The sequence below is a fragment of the Nansenia antarctica genome, assembly GCF_963989245.1.
Source record: "Nansenia antarctica genome assembly, chromosome: 14".
Lineage (NCBI taxonomy): Eukaryota > Metazoa > Chordata > Actinopteri > Argentiniformes > Microstomatidae > Nansenia > Nansenia antarctica.
In genome coordinates, this window is record NC_137684.1 from 19942972 (window position 1) to 19964678 (window position 21707).

The following is a 21707-nucleotide window of genomic DNA, read 5'->3' on the forward strand; positions in this document are numbered from 1 at the left end:
GGAAGGGAATCAACTCAATTTCAAACATCTTCCTTACTTATGCTTATAATGGTGTACTAGTTTTGTGCCATCTTACTTCTTTTCCTCTTTGTTAAAGCTTTTATGTCCTCTGGAAAGTAATTATTATCAAACTTTGCATGAGTGCCTCTGTCTGCCAACTTGGCTGTATTACAGTATAAGCCTGACTACAGTGTATTGAACATCTCTCAATGCTGTGTCTTAAAAGCACTGGAACCATTTATTTTTTCTTTCTTTTTCTCTTTTTTCTTCCTTTCCCAGCCACCCCTCCCCCCCCTTTTTTTTGTGTATGCCCAAACAAAAACACTGACAAACCACCAAGGCTTGATGAGTGATTCCAATCAGTATTCTGTAAAGTAGAGAACACTACAAAGGTTGCTCTGAGAAATGACTATTTGAACTATGGTCATTGAACAGCAGGCCCCTGGTCCCCTTCTCTCTGTCTGATAACTTGTTACCGTTCCGTAGATGTGATAGTAGCTCGGACGACCGTGTTCCCTGTGACTTGATTACAGTCTGAAATATGAGGCTAAGTAGATCCCTGTGTGTGCTGTCTCTGCGGAGGGGGGACTGCACACCACATTTCCTCTCTGTCGGTAATTAAAAAAGCAATTTGCACTAATGCAAACTAACTCAGCAGAAGCCTGAATGCAGGAGAGGCTGCAGGCTGGCTGGTCTGTGCCGTGCCAGAGGATTTGGGTACCGCACAGCCTCCCCACTGAGCTTTTGGGGGGTTTGGAATTAAAGCAATAAGACACACACCAAGACAATGAAAGCCCCAGAGGAGTTTTCGATTTCCTGCCACATCTGCAGCATATCCCTGGTGGCTTCTCCTTCCCTCTTGTCAACGAGAAATAATCGGAAACTAAGAGGAGGAGAAAGTGACTAATAGAGATCGGAGACTGTTTAGTATTTCAGGAATAGTTTTGAAAAGGAAGAAAACGGTGGATTCTCATACATCGCTGATCTTCGTTTCTTTTGATTTATTTTAGTGGAGAAAGAAACACACCTTGCTTACTCAAGTCGTTTGCTTAATGTCCTATAGACACACCCTGTGTGTGATTCTTACTTACAGTTATTTTTCCTGGTATCTCCGGGGGCCAGAGGCAGATCTTATTATCCTAGTCGTTTGTCTTCTTGGATGCTGCAGCTGTTAATTTCTCAGATTTACAATGAAGATTAATGCTGGAGGCCCAGTGGATCACTATAATATGTGTCACTATATTTAAAAACCAGATCTTTATATATAATAGGGCAATGAAGTTGGCGAGACAAACCTATTTCTCTGATATCATTTCTGAAAATAAAGGTAACCCCAAAGTGCAGTGGTTGTGCCTGTTGAAAACAAGTCATTTTCAACACTTAGATGTAATGAATTTGCCACATTCTTTCAAAAGATTTCCATTATAAGATCAGAAAAATAATTTGAGAATTCAAAAAATCTAATTTGGTACTCCCAGATGAATTAAGTATGCCTATTGATGTCATGGATTCATTTAAGCTCATCAACCCCCATACTTTAAAAACAGTTGTGCTCACTTGATCCAATCCCAACATGGTTCTTCAAAAGTGTTTTTGACTGTTTAACTGATGATGTATTAGACATTGTGAACTGCTCTCTATCAACTGACATCTTTCCCACTCCCCTAAGATCTGCCATTATAAAACCACTACTTAAGAAAGGAAAGCAAGATAATTCTGTTCTCTGAAATGTCAGACCCATATCTAACCTTTCATTTCTAATTAAAATCCTTGAGAAAGTGATTTTCATACAACTTACTGATTTTCTTAGCAAAAACATTTTATTTGAGAAGTTTCAATCAGGTTTTACCTCAGTACCACAGTACTGAGATTGCATTAGTAAAGGTTGTAAATGATCTCAGACTTATCATAGATGCTGGTGGTGTATCAGTTCTTGTCTTGTTAGATTTGAGTGCTGCATTTGATACAGTAGATCACAGTATTCTAATACATTGTTTAAAAAACGGTGTTGGTCTCTCAGGACTTGTATTAGAGTGGTTTAAATCTTATCTAGCTGGTAGGCATTTCTCTGTTGTCCTGGGAGACTCTGTTTCTGATAATGTTGACATCCCATGTGGGGTCCCTCAGGGGTCTATTCTTGGTCCCTTGCTCTGCTCCCTGTACACGATCCCATTAGGTGGAATCATTAGAAAACATGTTGTACATTTTCATAGCTATGCTGATGATACTCAGCTGTACATATCAGTATTGCCTGATAATTCACATGCACTCAGCTCGCTGGAGAATTGTCTCTGAGATATAAAACTTTGGATGTCCAAACATTTTCTACAACTAAGACAAAACGGAGACTCTTGTCATTGGACCAAAACCACAAAAAGACAAACTATCGAATACCATGGGAACCTTCAAACTGCAGAATAGATTTCAAGATTGTTCTGCTTGTTTATAGCTCTCACTGGCACAGCACCAGAATATCTGAAATACCTTTTGCTATCATATCAGCCCAATAGAGCGCTCAGGTCTTCTGACGCTGGTTTTCTCTGTGTACCACATCTCTGTGTAGATTTCTCTGTGTACAAAAGAAGAGATTTGGTGAGGCTGCATTCTCATTTTATGCACCCAAATTGTGGAATGCACTGCCAGTTTACATTAGGGATGCAACCTCAGCAAATTATGTTCAAGTCAAGACTAAAAACCCAGTTTATTGCCTTTAAATGACAAAATAATTAAATTATGATTATATAATGATTGGAGCACTTTTGGGCTGCAACGTTTGCAGGAAAAGCGCTATACAAATTAAAGTTGTTATTATTATTATTATTATTATTATTATTATTATTATTATATGTTACATAGATTACTATTATAATGCCTTCAAATTGGAATCATGCGCAACATGGTTATGCATTTCAATATGAAAGTACATTTCTCTGATTAAACCAACGCTATTTCAGGGACCGATGTAATTACTTTTTGCCTGCTACAGTCAAATTACTGCTGTAATCTCACCCTGAGTTATTGAAGTATCAGTGTGCATTTACAATCACTGCATCAGTACATAATATATAGAACACACAACATACAATATAGCTTCTACCGATTATCCATTGTCCAAAATAAATAATCATACTTAATTCAAATGGTTTTCAAGGTCTGTATGGGGTGAAATCAAATCAAACCGACCTTTGATTTTATTAGAGCATACATACACACAAACACACACACACACACACACACACACACACACACACACAGCCATGCACACGCACACGCACATGCACACACACACACACACACACACACACACACACACACCACACACACACACACACACACACACACACACACACACACACACACACACACACACTCTCACATTCTTGTTGATATCAGTAGTATAGATGGCACTGTGCTAAGCTAGACACAGGGTTCTGACCATTATTAATAGCAATCGAACATATGTTTCTGTTTGAACAGAGTCTAAAGGGAATAGCTGTTCCCCAAGTGGCTTAAAAAAGAAATATTACAGCTCAGCAAAACATGAAACTAGCCATATGATATTTATTGAAGTACTGTAGCACATCCAGATGAAATATGAGGATCTTTATCATTCTCTATGGATTTGAGCAATTAATACATTGCAAACCTCAGCAGGAACATCTAATGATATCCCCTTTTCCCCAATAGATAAAGTTTACATACAGTAGATGGTGTACAGTATATGCTGTCTATATGTAGCACGGTGATGGGAAAGAAAGAAGATACTGTTAGTTACTTAACGTTTTGAAAACGTTAAAAAATTAAATAAATATAAAAAAATAAATAAAAAATAGTGGATTTAATGGCTAAACCCACAGAGATGTCTGTACAGTGAAACCGAGTTTGGGTTCCATTTCTCCCTGGGTCTTAGTGGGCTGAACAGCACACAATATTTACATAAGAACCCATGTAGTGAAGGAGGTCACATATAGTTCAGATTCCCGCTGGCAGCGGACGACTAGAGCACTGGTGATTTCTTTATGTTATTCCTCAAGTGAAACATGTATTACAAAAGCTTTGACACACAACCTCTATACCATATTGAATTTGAGCCGTGAAAGAAGCATCTAACTTTCGCTTCTTCTTTCACTACCGTTCTGCCCTTGATCTTGAAGGTCAAGATTGTCCTCCTTTTTTTTTTCTCCTCCTTCCTTCCTAAAGGGCCCGGGGTGCTCCTCGCTCAGCGAGATTAGCAGCTAATCCATGAAAGGTAGCAGATTGACTGTGCACTCTCCCTCTGAACGTTATTAGAGTGTGGCTGCCCTGAGGTGTGTGTGTGTGTGCGTGTGTGTGTGTGTGTGTGTGTGCGTGTGTGTGTGTGTGTGTGTGTGTGCGTGTGCGTGTGTGCCCCCCATTTTAATCCTATGATAACTAGACCGGACCATGGCAGAGGCAGGGGTCAGGAAGGATGCAGGGAAGGATGGAGGGATGGAGGGAGGGAGGGAGGGATGGAGGGAGGGCGGTGGTTGGTTCGTGGCAGGGGGTCGGGGCCAGTGAAGATTAGAAAAAGATGACTTCCACCCTACGTAGTCAAAGAGCCTGGCAGGCATAGAGGATTTGGGGAAAACATAGTGGCGTGTTCCCAACCTTTTCAGTTCTTTCACAACCATTTCCCCTCCCTCCTCCCCCATGCCTAGGCCTTCATATCTCTCAGATTATGTTGACTTTGATACGTGTGAGATGACAAACAGACGCTAATAGATTACATTTCAACACTGCTTACACATTTAGAGCTTTTGTGATGTGTACCTGTTAGTGGCCAGAATGCCTCCATTATGCAAAAGGATTGATATGTCTGTCCCAGTCTTCTCCATGGGTTTTAATAATAATAATAATAATAATAATAATAATAATAATACATTAGACTTATATAGCGCTTTTCTAGACACTCAAAGATGCTTTACAAACTGAAAAGATAGAGTAGGTAATAATAAAAAGACACCAAAAAGAAATAAAAGAAAGTATAGGGGCCTAATTACGGTAGTGCTGGGGACACATGGGACGTTTTGTAATCGGTTCCACACTGTACTGTACGCCATACTGTATTATTAGGGCGTCATGCAGTTTTTTTGGGTTGTTTCACATATTTTGTTGAACAAAGGGTGGGTAGTATTGGGTGGGCTACAGTCAGTCAGTGTGCTACAGGAGTCGGGCACGGTACAGAGAGATCCCTGGTGACAGCTTGTACATAATTGATTGTTTATCTGTCTGCAGGATGAGCAGCAGCAGTCAGGAGAAAAAAAAACTCCTGACACAAAGACATGCACACACAGATAGTAGGATAACCTTCTAACTCTCTCACACACACACACAGGAGGAGATTGTCCTTGCTCTCACACACACGTACGCACACACACACACACACACACACACACACTCACCCACACCCACACACGCACGTGCGCGCCAATCTGCCAATTCCTCCACCCTGTCGATTTAGAGTGATGGTGCACCGCTCCCTGGGCCGTCAGCCATAGACAGATGTGACCTTGGGCAAATCTCCTCTCTCTTTTTCCCCTCTCCCCTCCTATTACACTTTTATATGCTGCCTCTGTGGGGGGGGGGGAGGACCAGGTTTTAATCCTGCCCATCAGCAGGTGTGGTACAGGACGCAGCCAGTGTTCCTCAATGTCTTCCCATCCATCTTATAGTACATCATAATGTCTCACAGGAAGAACTCATCACAATGTCACTTTCAATTTGGACGAGCCTGACTCTGGTCAGGACACGTAATGGAATTGGATGATGACAATGAAATGGATGGAGCGTCCGTTCTCTCCTGTGACACGCATTATCATTCAGATCCTGTTTGAGTTCTAGCTCCGCCTTGTACCTTCAACATGAGGGGCTGTTCCATTGTTCAATGTCTCGCACTTAGCAGTCATTGTCGCTAGTCACTAGCAACGGTGACGACAAGACTAACAACGAGAAACGACTCAAAGGCACGCATACAAACATAGTCATTTAGTATATTGTCATTGTTTTGGAAGACTCCCGAGAGCTTGTTTGTTCAAATGTGCCAACAAACAGCTGAGAGAAATGGGAAAAAGTTCCCTGCCAGGCTAAGAGTGGCCCAGAAATCTACTAACAGAAGGAGGACAGAGTGGTACCCAGAGATAAGCAATAGAATGTTATGCTTATGAAGCATCTTTGCATCATTGATGGATTTGTTCACTCATTACTCGTTGTGCTCTCATTTCAGCTCTCACTGCACAGACCCCCAATCAGCCATGGAAATATTGTTTTCTCTGCCAAAATGAGTTGTGTATCTGGCTAGTTTTCTTTCCCCAACTGTTTGGTCATGACCCGCTCAGTGGCTTGCTGCTGATATCTAGGGGTCGTGGCAATATTGCTTGGCCCCGATTACAAACTTAAGTAATACTTTGTTGCACTTTGTTTTATGTGTCACAGGAAAACATACTACTATAAATACTAAGAGAAAAAAGTTTCTCAACCACTGCCTACAGTAATGCAAGCTAAACAAGTTCTTATCAGACAGCAACATGAAAACTCTGCAACGCTCACAAACAGAATAGATAATATTTGTCTACATCCCGGGGAATAAAGACGGGCCTTTGCATTCATGGTCAGTTGGAGGACATGTTGGAAGGGCTTGTTCAGCTCTGCAGATGAAAGCAAGATTACAGTGATGGGGATGACTGGGTGGTAGAAACCAGGCGTCTCTTTTCCTCCGGCCCTCAGGTTGTTATGATCGTTTGTCTCTCTGGCCTCCTGCCGTTCAGGTGTGTTTGACCTCCATGGAGAGAGGGCGTGAGGGGTGTTTGTTTTGTTTTGTTTTGGTCCTAAGGTGCTGTTTCTTTCTTGCTGTTTTCTAGAGCATGATGAGTGCCTGAGCGGACTGCACAGCTGTGACCAGAACGCCCTCTGTTTCAACACGGTGGGAGGGCACAGTTGCTCCTGTAAACCGGGCTACACTGGCAACGGCACCGTATGCAAAGGTGAGATCCTCTGACCAGACCAGCACACGGGAAGAGTCGGCGCTCTGCAGTCTATCTATGATGTCTATGGTAGATACAGTGTCTATCTATGGTGTCTATGGTAGATACAGTCTATCTATGGTGTCTATGGTACATACAATCTATCTATAGCCCATTTCACACATACAAGCCTTCCCAGTAGATTCCATGCAATTTCCAGGGTCGGCGTATGTCTGAATGCGACTGACCAGGGAAATCAGCTCTGGCAATTACCCTAGTCGAGACCATGTATATATACTGTATGTATAATTCCATGGAAAGTACCGTGTCGCGATAAGTGTGAACGGAAGCCTGAACATTGCCTGGTCAGTCTCCTTTCACAGCTGTCCTGCATCGTGCAACCAGCAGGGCAGAGCGCATAAGAACTGCCCCAGACTCAGAATATCGCTATTGCTAAATATAATTCCACAACTAGACACTACTTAATTTCCAATCATAGTGGAGGTATGATATATGGCAGATATATCTACACGGTTCTTTGGTGGAAAGGGATTTTCTTTTACGGCATTTTTTAACAAACTCCCAGCAAATGTATTTGTTATTTATTTCTTAAGTGTTTGAGCTCATTTGAGACCAGTTCACTGTTTATTTTTTTATTTTATTTTGATCAATCATCCCCAAAAAAGTGTAAAGGATGAATGAATAGCTGGAATGAATCCCACTGAATCATTAAGGGGGGAAAAAAAGCTAAAAGAAAAGCTAAAAAAGGTATACTGAAATGCTGAATGAATCCCATCACAATATTAGCCCATGGACTGTGCATGAATGCATTGTACTGTTTGTCTAATTAATAATCTGATTTAATCTTGGTGAGTAAAAATAGTATTTACCCCTGTGTTACTCCTATAGCTATGTGTGACGGTCTGTGCCAGAATGGAGGATCCTGTGTGTCACCTAACAACTGCATCTGCCAGCAAGGCTTCACTGGGAAGAGATGTGAGACAGGTAAGACATCCTCTCTGTCCAGCCATCCGAAGGTAACACTACTACAAGATTGCACAGAATACAGTGGCACATTGGAGGTGGGGTGTGAGGTTTTTAAACATATTAGGAAAACAGGTGTGAATTTGACACGAAATAAGAAATACTGTAGCACAAGTAGAGAGAGTTTGAAATTCAAATCCTTTGAGGTTACCGTAAGGTCCTCTCGGGTATCACTTAACATTTGATTTGACCTTTCATTAGTGTACTGTGAACAATCTCCATGAGACAACTTGCCATTAAGGTATTGACAAGTAATATTCTTTAAAATCCAAAGGATGTATTTACTTACTCCTTTGTGCCTTGATTTGGGCCTTCACATTCTTAACATTCAGAGGACACACAGTGACAATATCATGATAATACTGTAAGTGACAGTGAAAAGTGATGATAAACAGTGACATAGTATGAGGTTTCTCTTAGACTAATGTCCAATTTGGATATCTAAATGAAAAATCTACAGTATGGTACATCAACTATGTTAGAAAAGCTAGAATTACTTTCATCTTGCAGTTGTTTGATAATGTGGGACTCTTCTTCGGGGTTGGGGCCTTGGTCGAGAGTTGGAGTACCTATTCCTCTGACGTGGTGGACCTTATAGAAACAGTCGGCAAAGTTTCACAACCACACCCACTGATAAGGGAAATGATACCCTTGAGTCTCATTGCTCATTGCTGACATTTGACATTGACAAAACAATAAGCTTAGTCTCCTACGGAATTCATGCTGTAACTTGTTTCCTGTTCTTGTTAAACCGAAGATCACAGAAAGGTGGCAGTTAGGCATTGAAATAAAAGGCATAACATCAATGGGATTACTTATCATCAAGGACACATGCAAGAAAACTTAATCTAACAATGGCAGAAGGTACTAGGAAGGTACTAGGAAAGGAAAAGGTACACCTTTGCTCATCTGATACAGGTAGGCCTATCGTGGAGCTCTGTGCTGAATGGACAGAGTATAAAATAATACATAACAGGCAAAAGAATATTGTAATGTATGAATTTTACTTTTGTTAAATGTAACAAGTAATATGTAATAGATTACTTTTTCAAGTAACAAATCACAACCCTCCAGGTACGGTGTCATTTCCAGTCAATTCATGTGTGGGTTGCAGTCTGTCATTCCCCAAAGACTTCTTTAAAAGTGAGAGAACATATACTGTCCAGTCATATGCAGTCCCATCGGCTTATTTTTCTTCTGCACACAGAACTTCAGTCAACACAATAGTAGGGAATGTCTGTGGGGTTACATCTTGAGGTTAAGGAAATACAATTTCAACCTGCAGCTATCTAATTTATCTTCCATGGTATGTGGAGGTCAACTGTCTACAATATATTTCTTAATTTCAATTCAGACTATTCTCTGAAAGCCTTGGTCTTGCTGCAATTCAATGCTGTAGGCCATCCACAGAAATGGATACAGAAATACATAAAATGTATTTAGAAATAAATAAATGTATTTAGAACCATTGCTATGACAAATTTGCTCAAATCCAAAAATGTCTTCAACAAGTCACTCAACAAGTTGAGTGCAAGAATAATAGTTAATGTGATTTCAGAATGAATATTGTTCATTTGCTTTTAGAGTCTGATTTGTATAGGAATCAATTACACACTGTGTGGATTAGGCTGTCACTACGAACTCAGCAAATCTCATAATTTTCTTTTGATCCTGACAAACTACACAGTCTTTGCCAGTGACAAATATATCCATAACATGATTAGGGATGTACCCGAATACGAATACGTTATTCGGAAAAGCACAAATAATGCAACAGATACAGTTTCTTAATTCTATCCACGGTTGCTTGTTATTATTCAGAAAAAAAAGCCATGATTGACATGTCTGTGTGTCAACCATTATGTTTCTTCAAATCGATTCAGATAAAAATGCCCCAAAATGCCCCAAAATGCCCATTCCAAGCACTATTCAGTAGCGAGTAGCTCTCCCATCGCACGTAGTAATTCATGTTCACCTAGCGAGCTGCAGTAAGGTTAACACATGACACGTGAATGCAGCATCATTGGAATTTAAGAGTATTCCCTTCAACTGAAAGATATTTTTCTATATATCTTTACTGTAAAACGTTCCTATTTCCAATGTAAAACAATCTTTTGATTGATCATTTTTTAAATGTTATTTTAAATGTGAAAAGTTGAAGAAAAGTTGAAGTGGTCTGAATACTTTCCGAAGCCACTGTATCCTCAGAAAGCCTTTGTGCTTTTGTCAGGCCAGAGTCAGGTGAGGATATGAATTTGTCAAGGTGTGTTTTTTTTTTATTCTCAAGGCACAGTTTTCATGCCCCGTCTCCTATGCGTCTGTGTTCTGTAGTGTAAGAGTAATGACATTGTTCCTGTTCCAATGGCCCATCGGAGGAATTGAATTGCAGTTTCAGCAGTATGGGAATTACTCTACATCACACCTGATATTAATCAGCATGGCATTTCCCCTTCTAGGGTTTATCTCTCTTTTCAAATTAACCAAAGAACAAGCCACTGATGCTAAATATAGTGTAGCCCATCATCTATTGTACACATATACACAAGCCCCGTGTTAGACCTACTGTATGTTTACGGGTTAAGGAATACGTCATTTCAAACGTCATTTCAATACATCTTGTAAGCCTGTAATCAATTCCTATGGTTTATATTCTGCGCTCTTCCTTGGTTTACATGCATCTCTATCCGCAATGCAGTATACGTAACCATCATGGAGAAGGTTGAAATGACTACATCGTTTAGCTCAATGCTACTTATGCTTGATCTATACCACCAGTGTTATGCTCCCAGTCCCTCTATATGAGAATGCCAGTGAGTACAAGACAACAGAGGAGGGTTAATAGAACCCCCAGCCAGCCTTGATAGTTTGCTCTGTGTCTCAGCGTGGCTCTCCGGCAGAGAGACACAGACCAGCCCACTCATTGGCGCAGGTATTGATTGCACATAAAGGACCTTTTTTACGAGGCGTCCCCTTTTACTGCCAGCAAATTACTTTTCTCAAGGTGCTGTTCTCTGGTGCATGTTTTTTCTTTCTGTTGAGACTGTAATAACCATGATCTCTTATCCCCTTCTCCATCCGTTCACTTGAGCTCTGATGACCATGTACAGTATCATGGTAATAACACAGTCAAAATACTCACTTTTAATTACCGTCACGTGTGTGTCAGGGTTTATTCTGTATAGAATCGGGAACATTCTGTACTGTGAACTAAGTAGAACGCAGTAAAATGGTCAATCTAAACCTAAAATTGTACTTTCGGATGACGGAACTGTTTGAAACCAAATGCGCTTAAAACCCAATTAGTTCTAAACAAACAGTTGTGTTGCAGAGTTTAGACCCCCTGGTTTAATCACACAATGAGCGAAATGTGTCGTGATGTTGCTCAGGGCTGCGTCTATTTTAAGGTTTGTTCTCAACAGTTAATCATCAAGGTTGATTATAATTCAAACAGTTGAGGTTTGAGGACACACTTACAAACGTACACACGCACCCACACGGACACACACGCACACACTCACACACACACACACACACACACACACACACACACACACACACACACACACGTAAACAGTTGAGGTTTGAAGACACACACACACTCACACTCACACACACACACACACACACACACACACACACACACAGCGGACAGCAGGACAGCTGGCTGGTGTCTTCACTACCATATTCAACCTCTCCGTCTCCACGAGCATAGTGCCCTCCTGCTTCAAGTCATCTGCTATCATCCCAGTACCGAAAAAGAATAAGTGAACATGCCTAAACAACTGCCCCCCCCCCGTTGCTCTCACCCCGGTAGTGAGCGAATGCTTTGAAAAGATCATCAAGGTCCTGATCTGCAGAATGCTCCCACCCTCCCTCGACCCTCACCTGGGATGAGCACATCAACCAGGTGGTGAAAAAAGCACAACGTCGCTTCTTCCATCTCAGGCGGCTGAAAAAGTTGGGCTTAGGGCCGAAGATCCCTGGGGCCTTCTTCAGAGGCACAAACCGAGAGCATCCTGACAGGATGCATCACTGCCAGGACGCATCACTGCCTGGTACAGGAACTGCACTGCCCAAAACCGCAAAGCACTGCAAAATGTAGTGCGGACAGCTGAGAAGATCAGTGGATGGACCGGTGTGTCAGAAAGGCCCTCAGGATTATTAGCTACCCCAGCCAGTCCAATCAGGAACTGTTCAAGCTACTGCCGTCAGGGAAACGGTACTGAAGCCTCGGGGCTAAAACCCAGAAGCTGACAAACAGCTATTTCCCAACCAATTAGGCTCCTGTAGAAATACACTGGGAGAATACTAAAGACTGCTACTCCCCAACCACGCACACACATTTATAATAATAATATAACAATTTACTACCATACTGTATTGTATTATATTGCATCATGTTACTTTTATACTTACTTACATTACTTATTACTATTGTGATATTATTGGGCTTTTTTTATCTGAATGCTGCAATGTCAATGACACAAAACTCCAACTAAACAAGGACAAAACAGAGATAATTGAATTCGGTGCACCTGACAAAAGATCGAAAGTCAGTGCAAAACTTGATTATCTCTCTCTTCAAACTAAAAAACAGGTCTGAAATCTTGGTGTAATTCTAGACTCCGATCTAAACTTCAACAGCCACATAAACTCAATAACTAAATCAGCCTACTATCACCTGAAAAACATAACAAGAATGAGAGGTGTCATGTCCAAGCAAGACCTTGAAAAACTCATCCATGCATTTCTTTCGAGTAGACTTGATTATTGTAATGGTCTACTAACAGGCCTATCTAAAGTAGCTGTTCGTAAATTGCAATTCATCCAAAATGCCACTGCTAGGGTCCTAACTCCTAACAAAAACAAATACATTTGAACACATTACACCAATCCTGAGATCCCTGCACTGGCTACCAGTCTCTCAGAGAATTGAATTCAAAATCCTCCTAATTACATACAAATCACAAATACAAATACATATCAGATCTCCTCCCACCCTATATTCCCACAAGGTCCCTAAGGTCAGCTGAGACTAATCAGCTAATCATTCCAAGAGTAAAAACAAAACACGGTGCAGCAGCTTTCAATCACGCTGCCGCATGCTCCTGGAACAAACTCCCTGAAGAAATCAAACAGGCCCAAACCCTTAAAATATTTAAATCTAAGCTAAAAACCCTCATGTTTTGCAGCAGTTATGATTAAACACAAACACTTCTATCAATGTCTTCTTTCCATTAACTATTATCTTATTAAATGTTTTATCTATTTACTTCTTATATTTGCTTTTATTCATTGTCATTTTTATTTTCTTACTATGCTCCTCTTGCTGTATTTTTAAATAATGTATGTAAAGCACTTTGAATTGCCCCTATTGTATGCCTTGCCTTGTGACAGCTCATGTTCTCACAAGTCCTCATGTGCCCTAGTGCCACCTCTAGAGGCCTGGCCCATGCCCACTGCTTCTGCTACTGCTACTGCAGTCAGTCAGTCAGTCAGTCAGTCAGTAGATAGGAGGTCCTTCGTGTGTCTCTTCACTCCATGACACATGCTCCCAAAGAGGAACACAAAAGAGAACACTTTAGTGGAGGGGCTCACCAAGAGACGTATATAAGGCTAATGTAGAGCTTTCCTTTTTCCCAACAGCGGAACAGCGGGATGGCGAGAGAGAGAGAGAGAGAGAGAGAGAGAGAGAGAGAGAGAGAGAGAGAGAGAGAGAGAGCAGCAGACACATACACAGAGGAAGAGACAGAGGGAGGGAGTGAGTGAGAGATAGAAAGAAAAAAAGAAAGAAAGAAAGAAAGAAAGAGAAAGATGGACATGGACATGGACATGGATGGATAGGATGGGGGCTGGGTTAGTGTCTTTCTACCCTCCATGGGGAGGGAGGCAGGTCGAGGTCGAGCAGGGCTTGGTGGCTGAACATGGAAAAGCTTTCACACAGGCTCCTGCCCACCCCCCCTGACCCCCCCACCCAGCTTTTAGAGCCTCCCCCCTGGGACACGCTGACTCCAGAACAGTGGCAGGCTGCCTGCCTGTGACAGCTGAGAGCAGAGGCCTGGCCTAAAACACAGATCGAGGATACAGACACGAACACACACTATACGCACACACACACACACACACACACACACACACACACACACACACACACACACACACAAACATATCCATGCATATGCAGCACCAGAGCTAGAACCGTGGCCCTCAGAGCCCATGAGGTCATCTGTGTGTGTGTCTGGGGCCTGTCATCCCTGCCCAGGCTCTAGCCCTGATATGCCCTAGATAAAACTGCATATATACCATCTATCATGCAACAAACTATCAATGGAGCCTCCAATAAATCACAAGGTTCTCTCTCAAGCTTCTATTCTGACGTGACTCAATTTGGAGACCTTTTTGGACTGCTAGCATCCAGATTTATCAGTTCTAACGCAAAGTGTTGTTGTTTTTATTCACACTTGACATTTGTTTTGCCAATGTAAGAGCATTTATTCACAGATCTTTAGCCATATTATTTACAATATTTATTAAAATAATGGTTTATAAATCAAGTGTTTGTGTGGGGATAGAACATGTTATTTGTGCTTTGTGTTTTGTGCTCATGGATCATGATCCACATTTGTAAGTAATCTATCTCCGTAATGCTAGCAGTCCAAGAAGGTCTCTAGATTGTTGAGTCATGGTAGAGTATTAGCTTGAGAGAGCACTTTGTGATTTCTTGGCAGCTCGATTGATAGATTGCTGCAATGGCCCGGCCTAGAGTATATGCCATTTTCTCTAGGGCATATCAGAGCTACCCAGACTGATATGTTTAAAGGAATGGTGGCACATCGCAATGACAGACACCAAAGTGCTGACCACTCTGACAGAGCATGAATTATGTATTATATGGCTGCTGTGGATACCTACAGGAGATACTGTAGATGAGTGATCATAATATGTGATACTGTAGATGAGTGATCAGTGCTGTAGTCTGCGATACACGGCTAAAGACAACGCTGTCAGTATGGGATGAAACAGCACAATGTTGAAATACATTTGAAGTTGGCAATTTGCTTTTGTCCCCATTTTTGTGGACAATGGAGTGTTTAGAGTTTTGACAGAACATTTGAGAGATGTGCTCTGCATTTGTTTTGCATGTCTCGTACAAACCACTGTGCTGTGTGTAGTAGCACGGTGCTGTATTGTACCGTACAATAGATTGATAATACAAATATTGTGTCACGGTTGAAATCTTTAGCAATCTTGAATTGTAGTTTAATGATCCCTTTGCTGCCTGCAGTACACTGAGATAAATGGAAGTACTTTCTTCAAGAAGACTATTTGGTCCTTAGCCAGTTTTGATATGCTAACTGCTGAGTTGCTCCATGGTAGCACTTTCCTTTGTTTTCAGCTTATTATTTTCTCCCTTCGTGCCTTTGCAGCCACGCTGAGCTTATTAAGCCTTTCTCAATGGTGTTTTTTCCCCCTCACCGATAACCCACTGTCTGTGTCTTCAGTAACTAATGGCGACCTGTGGTTGCCCTTGGCAGCTCTCTCCATGGTTACAGGAAGACAATGAAGGCAGCCAGGAGAGGAGAGGAGACGCTGTCTTAACTGGAGTGACACTAAAAAGTCCCCTCAAAAACTTGCACTTTAAATCAACTCAAATGAAGCACAGAGATAAAGAAATAGGCCAAGTGTTTTATTTCAATTACTATGTGCTTTAGATTGGTCTCTCACCTTCACTTGGAAAATGATCTGGTCATTTCTTTTTTTGGGTTAACTTCATGACTATTCCAAGACCAGGCTTCCTCAATTATGAGAGCCATACTGAGATTAAATCAATATTGATTTGGGGGAAAAGTGAATTCACCTCAAGAGATGAGACTTGCACTTTGCTTGTGGTTTTTTCCACAGTGCTCCTGTTTGACCCAAAAGTGTGCTGTAGTCTTGACTGTAGAAGGACATACAAGGTCTTTGTTGGCACAAATTACATTGAATCTGGTTATCATACCTTTCTTAATTATTGGAAAGGTCTGTGACATACTTGACGAACGTCCCAGCATCCTCGGATAATACTTTATAATATTTGCTTGATCTGGTTGCAGGTTATTTGTCTCAAAGCTCTTAGAGCAAGAACCAGTAAATGTACTCCCAACGCCCTGCGGTCAACCTGTTTTAAAGGTATATCCCTCACAGCTAGACTGATTTTATGACAGAGAGTGTTTGCTGCAGTGTAGTGGGAAGAACTGAAGGGTTGGTTGGGGAGGAGGGGCTGTTAGGAGATAGGAAAAGATTGGATAGTTTATTACACAGCTGAAAGATTCTCACTTACACATGGAGGAGAGGACATAAGCTAAATACAACAGACAGCACAGATCTGCTGACACATGCACAGGCTGTGTCTGGCCTATGTCAGGTTATTTCACAGGCTGTGTCTGGCCTATGTCAGGTTATTTCACAGGCTGTGTCTGGCCTATGTCAGGTTATTTCACAGGCTGTGTCTGGTCTATGTCAGGTTATTTCACAGGCTGTGTCTGGTCTATGTCAGGTTATTTCACAGGCTGTGTCTGGTCTATGTCAGGTTATTTCACAGGCTGTGTCTGGTCTATGTCAGGTTATTTCACAGGCTGTGTCTGGTCTATGTCCGGTTATTTCACAGGCTGTGTCTGGTCTATGTCAGGTTATTTCACAGGCTGTGTCTGGTCTATGGCAGGTTATTTCACAGGCTGTGTCTGGTCTATGTCAGGTTATTTCACAGGCTGTGTCTGGTCTATGTCAGGTTATGCCACATCTCGTTGACTGGAGTACCCCCTTCATAGCATTACACACATCTCTCAATGTTTATGTCTCAGCTCCTACACGGAAGGTAAAACAGGGATTGAGTGTTTGAGAAGCACTCTTGTGATTGTTTCCCCCCCCCCCCCCCCCTTGACAGCTCCCTCACCGCCCCTCTCTCTCTCTCTGCGAGGGGCCTCGCTCTAGTCGAGCTCAAACGGGGTTGTTTAAGAGCAATGATTATGTATTCATTCTTTATTTTAGGCGCCTTATGAAGCACACACTCCATCACACATCATTAGTGTGTCTTAATTAGGCCTCCTAATGGCCAGAGCTGTCGTTTAGCTGAGCACAACCTGCTGCTTATTGCTAAATGACACATCTCCCAGGGTGCTCCCTGCTCATAGGCTTGAGCTTGAGAATATGTCACTATACTTTACCAAACCCACTGGCACATGCTTTCCATAGTTACAATAGGTAGCTCTACTCTACTCTAAGTGCGCAGCTTTAAGGCAACCTAATGCATCTTGCCAGTTAAGTGTTCCTTTGGCACCTCTGTCTGCCAACCATATTTCCCCCTGGGGTGATAAAGAATGATCGGTTCAATTCAAGTTGTCCATCTGATGGACAGGATAATGAAGTGGGCTCCTCAACTGTTCCTCTCTATTCATCATCCCTGTGCAACACATGATAGTGATTCACTGTTCACTGTTCATTGTCCACCCAGTGTCACTATGCTACTGTACAGTACAGGCCAATTCAAGCTTTGTACGTATATTGATGATTTAAATACCATTATGGATGTAATCTGTGCCACCTAAGACATATAGGAGAGCGCACAAATAAATCATATTTAAGATGAATTAATATCATGAATTAAGAAGTGTTAGGAGTAACATTCTAGGAGCGTCTGAGGATTTGTTTTCATGTAGAAAAAGAAAGAATCATATTGTTATTATGATAGGTCTGCTGAGCTGGTGTGCTGGGTGATGCAATCCCCCAGAGCTGTATTCTGGCCTGAAGGTTGTACTGTCAGTCAAGGCTAAAGACGGGGAGATAAAGCCTCTACCTGTATATGCCCCCAGCTCAGAGAGGAAGAGAGATGAAGATGAAGATGAAGATGAAGGGGTAGTGGTGGTCTAGTGGTCTAGTGGATAGTGAGTTGGATAGTGAGTTGGACTTGTGATCGGAAGGTTGTGAGTTCAAATCCCGCCTGAAACCACACCACTACTAGTGTGCCCTGGAGTAAGGCACTTAGCCCTCAGTTACTCCAGGGGGAATGTCCCTGTAATTCGTAATTGTAAATCGCTTTGGATTAAAAGCGTCTGCTAAATGTCAAAATTATTTAATTAAAATTATTATGAAGAGAGAGAGAGATATGCAGTACTGGAGGTAGAGAGAGAGAGAGGAAGGGAAGGGACCGGAAGGTGGGTGAGAGAGAGAGAGAGACAGAGAGAGAGAGAGAGAGAGACAGAGAGAGAGAGACAGAGAGAGAGAGAGAGAGAGAGAGACAGAGAGAGATAGAAGGACTGGAGGGAGAGAGTGATAAGGAGTGGGGGACTACAGGGAGAGGGAAGGGAGGGAGGTAGAAATGAAGAAAAGAAAGAGAACTGGGGGAGGAGAGAAGAGAAGATAAGGGAGGGGAGACCAGGCCAGTGTAACAAGAACACAGCAGTAAGACAGGAGGAGGAGAAGAGCCACTCGTTGGTCGTCCTTGGAGAGCTGCTTTAATAGAGTCTTTGTTTCCAGCCTGTCGCTCAGGATAACGAGTGAAATAACCACGTCTGTCCCATCAGCTCTCCTCCACCTCCCCTCCTTCTCTCCTCCCTTCTCTCTCCCGGTAGCCAAGGAGACACCCCTTTTCTCCAGTATGGCCTTGACCTGCTTAAGGGTAGAGACAGGGAGTTTTGTTCATGTGTTGTTTGTTTTGCACTGGGGAAAAAAGGAGAGAAAAAAGAGCATGACATTCACGGCCGAGCGATGTGCCTGTGGTAAATGCCACAGTTGGGGGCGGCCGTGGCTCAGGAGGTAGAGCCGGCGTCTAATGATCACAAGGTCAGCGGTTTGGTGGTTCGATCCCCGGTTGGCCACACGTCGAGGTGTCCTTGGGCAAGTTACCGTACTGAACTCCAAATTGCTCCCAATGAGCGGGCCCGGCGCCTTGCATGGTAGCTTGCTGTGTGTGAATGTGTGTGTGAATGGGTGAATGAGAGGCCATTGTAAAGTGCTTTGGAATAAGGCGCTATATACTGTACGTGCAGTCCATTCACACTTAGTCCTCACACTTTCCTAATTCAGTTTTCTCCTCACAGAGAATATGCAGTAGTTACAGTCATTTCCACAATGAGCAACCATTTAGTTTTTCCCATAACGATAAGTGTAAAGATGTTACAAGAGGTACTGCTGTATTTTCATAGCCTATAGTACATCATAAATGTAGAACTAGTAATGTCTAAGTAGCCTACTGTAAGTGACAGGAGGCAGTTAAAAAAACAGACAGTTTGAGATGATGTATTTGAAGCTACTAAGGCCTTGGAGGCATTTTACGACAATTACAATTAACAGCCTTGGCTCTAGACAAAGGAACTAGACAGTGAAACATTCCTTGAAGATGTATACCGTATACTGTGGTCTTGGCGAAATAATGAATAGGGCTGAAAATAGACCATTTGTGTATATTTAGAACTCCATTACCACTGGGATTGGTTATAAATAGTAACTAAATGGCTCGGTCTATCTTTGAACAATTTCATGCAGTCAGATTGGAGAAATTACTTAGATTAAATAGATTCATCTTTTTCCCCCATTTTGGCAGGAGACTGGATGCCGCTTTCTTCATTTCAAAGCCACTCAACTGAAATTCATAGGCAACAAAGAGCATGAGAGATTTCACTTTGCGCACAGCAGAGAGAATATGCTTCATTTCAAGGCTGATTATTCTTTTTGGTGTAACCACATGCTTTTGTACACAGTACACATTAAAAACTCAACACTTCATTCCCGAGAGGGACAATACACTATCTCTCTATTAGATTAAGTGTTAGGACCATTTCTGTCTTTCCACCAACTGTTGGACAGTTTAAATTTGACTCTCGTTGAATCAAATAAGAGAGTAGACTACTGCGTCTCACCGAAAATGTTTCGGTTTGACTCTGACAAATGCCTATACGTTTTTTCTGTACATAGATACAGTAAAGTCCTAATCGGCGTGACATTTGATCAATGTTTAATCTCCTGGAGAAATTCTATTAAAAGGCGGGAGAGCTCATTAGCCGATAGATCTTAATCCTATTACTGCTGTGGTGATGGGAGAGGAAGAGGACTGCAGCTGCTCTATGTGGGACCCTGTTCTAGGGGAGGGGAGTGTGAGAAGGTCAGTGCACAGAACAGAACAGGGCCATTTTCATAATGAGAAGCCGGTGATCGCGCATCACCCACAATCATAAAGAAGCCATCACTGCCTACACAGACACGTTTAATCACTCTAAAACCTGGGCTTTTCATTTTTAGCCTGTCTCTCTCTCTCTCTCTGTAATCACAAGCTTATCTTCCATCATCTGGCCTCCCCAAGTCTAATTAAATAGTATGAACTATTACAGTGATTTGTCTCCGGTCGCATCAATCGAGCGGACCTCCGTTTTCTCCATACCTTTTGTGAGGAAAGGGGCGGACGCTGTGTTGTTTGTCGAACGAAGAGAGAGAAAGAGAAAGAGAGAGAGAGAGACTTGTGAACATGTGATTATTGGTGTATTGAGGATGACAGCTGAAAGCATAAGCAGAGAAAGCAGAGTCAAGAATAAGGCAGGCACGGCTTCTAGGTTTCTACTGCTCTTTATTCTGTCATTGAAGTTTTCTCTCCCAGAATCTGTGCAAACACCACTGGTAGGCCCACTTTCAAAGTGGATGGCTTCTGCAAGCTTCCCTGTATGGTCTTTTTAAGCCGTCGGGGGAAATTCTTTCACCCTTGAAGTTTGTTTTTGTATTTCAACGCAAGAGCACAGTGGTTTTAAAGCTTTACACAACGAAACAGAATCAAAGGCTAATGGGTGCGACTAATTAGACAACTTACATGAACTGGTTTCTTATATCGATGATATGCCCTTCTCATGCTGTGTATCATATGATCGATAGAGCATGCACATCCTATCCATTCCTGGACCCACCTTTATACCAATTAGAAATCAGTCAATGCTGAAAAAGTCTACCCGGCAAGAATGGAAGCTCGATACGTGGTTCTTCGAACGTAGTTAAAAACAAACACCTGTTTGTGTGTCGCTCCAGTGAACAGGCCAGCACTATAGGAATAGGAGTTCACTGGTATTGGACCATCTGATGCTCAGAGAGGGAGGGAGAAGCACTGTGCTCACTGCTCTCTCTCTCTCTCTCTCTCTCTCTCTCTCTCTCTCTCTCTCTCTCTCTCTCTCTCTCCCCCCCTCTCTCATGACAGACATTGATGAGTGCTCCGATGGCTTTGTGGAGTGTGATAGCAGAGCCACCTGTGTCAACCTGCCCGGCTGGTACCACTGTGAGTGTCGTGACGGCTACCACGACAACGGCTTGTTCTCAGCCAATGGGGAGTCGTGTGTAGGTGAGTTCCCCCCCCACTCCCACTCCCACTCCGCCCTGTCACGGGCAAAAGCAAACTTGTTACACTCACTCACATACAGTATGAGCTTTTCCCATTAAGTTACTTCATATTTTAGTGTAATTGCATAGGCTACATACATAGTGTACAGTACAGTAAACATGTGAATAGATATCTATTTACTGGTGGAGACGGTCACAGATGCGAAAACTCTCACTCGTTTAATAAGACACCAAACACAGGTGCCTGCTTACATTGTCAGTACAGCTCAAGACTGTGTTTGAACATTGTTTATAGCAGCAAACCACCCTGCCAACACCCTGCCTGCTCAGAGTTAT

At 42.3% G+C, this 21707-nt stretch overlaps 1 protein-coding gene across 1 annotated transcript in view; it reads left to right on the top strand.

The window, feature by feature from the left end:
- The window catches only part of nell2a (neural EGFL like 2a), a gene marked incomplete at both ends in the record, with an annotated part of 67971 nt that overhangs the window by 36440 nt on the left and 9824 nt on the right, over nucleotides 1–21707 (top strand). Inside the window, 3 exons of the mRNA XM_080545396.1 lie at nucleotides 6876–6998; nucleotides 7887–7982; nucleotides 21232–21372. Coding sequence (XP_080401522.1) covers nucleotides 6876–6998; nucleotides 7887–7982; nucleotides 21232–21372 — 360 coding nt within the window. The remainder of the gene's footprint in view (nucleotides 1–6875; nucleotides 6999–7886; nucleotides 7983–21231; nucleotides 21373–21707) is intronic.